Below are 5,113 nucleotides of genomic sequence, written 5' to 3'. Positions count from 1 at the left end.
TTTTTTTTTTTTGAGTTATTTATAAATAACGTCAAAAAAAATAAGGGGTTGTCCCACAGCAGGGTTGAAAAAAAAAAGAACATATCTATGTTCTTTTTTCTTAGATTTATATTTACAACAAGTCAAAAACAGGACTAAATTAAAAGATGAGATTTATATATTAAAAAGTGAGGCAAGGGTAAAAGATGGTAAATTTAAATTTCATTCTTGGTTAAATAACACAAAGAAAGTAGAGTATGTTGAATACTCTAACCAGACAATCAATATGTAAACTTCCATTAAAACAACCATTACTCCTAAAAAAACAATGTTCAGGACAAATTCTTAACATCAAGAAACCGTTTCTTCCTTTTTCGGACAGATGATACGCCAAAAGGCACAGATCTCCTTATCCTGGTTTTTTACTTCTCCACAAAACTTATACCCTGCCTTTTCCACCACCTTTTGATTTGATTTATTATCCATCTTAATTTCAGCACACAACCGCTCAGTTGCCTTATGTTTCTCCTGGCTATCGAGGGAGATTTCCTCAACAAGGATGGTTGTATTTTCACGGGGCAGACCCCACCAAACGGACAAAAATGCCTTCAGGAACTCTGTGGCGTATCCATGACCCCAGTACTCCTTTTTGAACACATAATGCACTCTAGGCCATTGCTTGTCCATTTTAAGGACCAATCCCTCACCGATAAGTTCTCCCTCCCTTTCATCTGAGTTTTTGAGAAAGATTCCGACTCTTGTTTTGTCTTGTAATTCATTGAACCAATGTCGAGCTGTGTTCGTTTCGGGCATTGCGTCAAGGCCGTAACCACGCATAGGTTCAGGTTGCTTCAGGAGGAGGTGATAAGGTTCAAAATCCGACTCAAAGAGTGATCGAAAAAAAAGACGTTCAGAAGAAAACCTGGGGAGGTTTTGGTGAACTGGTTGAGTTGTCGAAACTTCGACAGAAGAAGGGGTTGAGGAAAGAGTAGTAGCCATTGTGGATGATGTGGGGAGTGGTGTGGTATGGTAAGTGGAAGGGTGGTTTTTTATTTTTTTTCGACGTAATTTCTATGAAATTACTAGAAAAAAAAATTAGAAGTGTGTGGATAAAAGCGGTTGGCGAAAGGATGGTTGGTGGACGGTATGTTTGTAGTATGGGATGCCTTGGTGGGGTGGTGAAAACGAAATAGTCGGGGAGAAAAGGGTGGTACTTATACTTTAAAACGCCAAGCACATACCCACTGTGCCAAGCAGGCAACAATGCAGCCAAGTAGACGAATCTCCCAATAACTGAAATGAGTAGAAGTCATCTGAACAACATAAGATAAAACTGAAACCTTCTATAGGTGGATTACTATGTGACTCACATCCATCGGTTATCCGGCAATACAGACACGTCATCCATCGGTTATCCGGGAATACAGACACGTCATCCATTCGGAAAAAAGATAAGCTTGTATGATTTGATTGGTGAGACCTTATCACGCACAGCAATTGGCGATCTAGGAGAACGGACGTCTTAACGTCTTGGCTAAAGATAAGGTCGCAACCTCCAAATGGTGGAAAGTTATGTGACCCCAGAGCCAAGGGATGAAGGATTATATCCATATTCCCTTACTCGGGAATATCGTAGATATAGTATACTTGAGAGTTTTTCTCAAATAAGTGTAATTTATCTAGGTCATGATTTAGATGACCTTAGTCTTCAAGTGATTAAATCAAATTTAGAAGATATACATAATGAATTTACAAGAACAGAAAGCTGACTTATTATTCAAGAAATGAATGATATATTAAGACGATTTGTCTTCGAAAGTAGAGAATTGAATATTAAACCTCCAAAAAGGTTTAGAAAATCCTACTCACATTAGGGTATAGGGCTAGCTAAGTATGGTCGATGTTTGTAGGTATATATTTAACTAGTTTACTTTTATTTACACTTGTGTCACTTCTAGAGGTTAATTAGGAACCTCAAAAAAAACCATTACTTATTGTTGGAATCCTTTGTTCTAGTTGGGGAAGTTTCATAGTAATGGGTATTAAAAGGGGTCAAAAATGATAAAACTTAATAGTAATGTGTTGGATATAAATGTCTATATACTAATACATATAAACAATAACAGGAAATTTATAAAAGATTTTACGGTTTATAACAGATTCGTAAAATAGTAATAAAAGGGGTCAAAAAAGATAAAACTTAATAGTAATGTGTTGGATATAAATGTCTATATACTAATACATATAAACAATAACAGGAAATTTATAAAAGATTTTACGGTTTATAACAGATTCGTAAAATAGTAATAAAAGCAGTATAATTGTTAACATAATTTATTAAATAGAAATAAGATTAAAAAATAAAAAAAAAATAAATGAGATTATTAAAAAGTCATCCAATTTTAAGATTAGCGAATTCTTACTTAGTAGATTCACCACAACCTTTAAATTTAAGTTACATGTGAAATTTTGGTTCTTTATTAGCCTTTTGTTTAATTATACAAATTGTTACTGGTGTAACTTTAGCAATGCATTACAACCCTAGTGTAGCAGAAGCATTTAATAGTGTAGAGCATATTATGCGTGATGTAAACAACGGGTGATTAATACGTTATTTACATAGTAACACTGCTTCAGCATTTTTCTTCATAGTTTACTTACACATAGGTAGAGGTATGTACTATGGATCTTACAGAGCACCTAGAACTCTAGTATGAACTATTGGTACTGTTATCTTTATCTTAATGATGGCTACAGCTTTCTTGGGATACGTCTTGCCATACGGGCAAATGTCATTATGAGGTGCAACAGTTATTACTAACCTTATGAGTGCTATACCTTGAGTAGGTCAAGATATTGTTGAGTCAAATAATTTTACAGAAAACTACACTACAGTTTATTGCTTATCTAGTTTACTACCTACGATAGGTACTGTTAGTGCTAACGCATTAAAAAAAGGAAATAAAAATGTTAGATGTAACAAAAAAGAATATTTATCCATACCTCCTTCTTTTCTGTCTTTTTTAGCAGGATTGATAGACGGAGACGGTTACATACAAATAACAAAAACAACTAAAGGATTTATAGCCATTAAGCTAGTTATATCTATTCATTTAAAGGATATTTCAACTTTAGAGTATATACGTTCCGTTCTAAATTTAGGTAAGATTACTATATATAAAGATAATAAAAGTCCAACTTGTAAATTGATTATTAACAAAACTGATTTACAAGAAATTCTGTTCCCATTATTATTACACCATAACATATTTTTTTTAACTGAAACAAGAAATAACCAATTTAACACTGCTATGGTAATACTAGATAAAGACATAAAAAGGTTTGATCTTATACCAGATATAAATAATATGGTTAAAATATTTAACTTACCAGTAGATGCAGTAGATTATGTTAAATTAAGTTTCTTTAAAAATTGAATAGTTGGTTTTACAATGGCAGAAGGGTCATTTTTTATAAAAAGTAATAATGACGGTTGTTTTCAATTGAAACAAATAATGCATCCTAGTTTATTTGAATCATTTAAATTAGTGTTTGATACAAGTAGAAAGATAGATATTGAAAAAAATATGTATAATCAGTTTTCTGTATCTTCCAAAGCTGACATACAAACTGTTATAAATTTCTTTTCTTTTTCAGGTTTACATTCTTTGATAGGACTTAAAGGTATTTCTTATATAAAATGATTAAATGATTTAAGAAATAGCAATCGTTATGGTAATCTTAATTTTCCTTCCAACAAATAATTACATTCTTTCATTTTTATTTTCTTTTATCTGTATTAATGGGCTCCTTTGAATGGTAACATTCAATAGGCAAATGGGGAGAATTGCAAGAACATCTATAAATAATAACCTCCGATTTATAGATTACTTGCAGCGAAGCTTGATTCGGTATTATAAATGGATCAAGAACGTTCAACGACTAATGAGTGAGTAATACCAACAATAAGCTCGACACGAGTACCCCACAACCAATCATTAAAAACTATAGTTAATGATGCTTGGTTGAAGACATAGTCTAAACACCAAATATATATAAAATTGGTGAAAATAGGGATTAAATGCCCTATTAAAACGATTAATATTCGTTTATATCGTCATTTGAGGAGGTTTCAGTGTTAACAATGCAACATTAAATAGATTCTTCTCATTACATTTCGTTTTACCTTTCGTATTAGCTGCTTTAGCACTAATGCACTTAATCGTTTTACACGATACAGCTGGATCAGGAAATCCTTTAGGTGTATCAGGAAACTACGAAAGAATATCTTTTGCTCCTTATTTCATATTTAAAGATCTTATTACAATATTTGCATTTATATTTGTATTATCTTTATTTGTGTTCTTTATGCCTAATGTATTAGGAGATAGTGAAAACTATGTTGTGGCAAACCCTATGCAAACTCCTGCAGCTATCGTGCCAGAATGATACCTTCTGCCTTTCTATGCTATATTAAGATCTATACCTAACAAATTATTAGGAGTTATAGCAATGTTCGCAGCTATTCTTATATTATTACTATTACCTATTACAGATGTAAGTAGATCAAGAGGTATGCAATTTAGACCTTTAAGTAAAGCAGCTTTCTTTGTATTTGTTGCTAATTTCTTAATCTTAATGCAATTAGGGGCTAAACACGTTGAGTCTCCATTTATTGAATTTGGTCAAATAAGTACCGTTTTATACTTCTTCTACTTTACTTTTGTAATGTATGGTGTTACTGTTGTTGAAAATACTTTTGTGGATTTAAGACACAAAAAATAGTTTCCGGCGAACTTTTTTTTAATATATCATGATATATTAAAAAAAAAGTAAGTCATACAAGACGACTTAAACCTGCAAAAATTTTATTTTTTTTTTGCTGGAAAAACTTAACAGTTAAATAGAAAATAACGGTTAGACTACCGTTAACTTGTTATGAAAATGGTAAAATTTGTTATTTATAATCCCTTGTGGTGACTATCCCAAAAATAAATAGTACTGTTCTATAAACAGATCATTTTTGTCCTATTCTTATCTTTATTACAAGAACATTAGTAGGATAAAATCTATGTAATAACTCTCTCTAAATTTTTATAAAATAATGGTTATTTTACCGTTAACTTGTTATGAA

At 31.8% G+C, this 5,113-nt stretch overlaps 1 protein-coding gene across 1 annotated transcript; it reads left to right on the top strand.

Moving 5' to 3' along the window:
- Positions 1-4,554: 4,554 nt before the first annotated feature.
- AA0111_g12848 (hypothetical protein) lies at positions 4,555-4,764 on the top strand (the record flags this gene model as incomplete). The annotated part of the gene is made up of 1 exon (XM_028646879.1): positions 4,555-4,764. One exon carries the CDS (start codon positions 4,555-4,557, stop codon positions 4,762-4,764), a length of 210 nt encoding a protein of 69 aa, XP_028499545.1.
- Between the last annotated feature and the right edge of the window lie 349 nt (positions 4,765-5,113).

Source organism: Alternaria arborescens (genome assembly GCF_004154835.1).
Source record: "Alternaria arborescens strain FERA 675 chromosome Unknown contig_121, whole genome shotgun sequence".
Classification (NCBI taxonomy): domain Eukaryota; kingdom Fungi; phylum Ascomycota; class Dothideomycetes; order Pleosporales; family Pleosporaceae; genus Alternaria; species Alternaria arborescens.
This window is presented reverse-complemented; position numbering and strand designations above follow the sequence as displayed.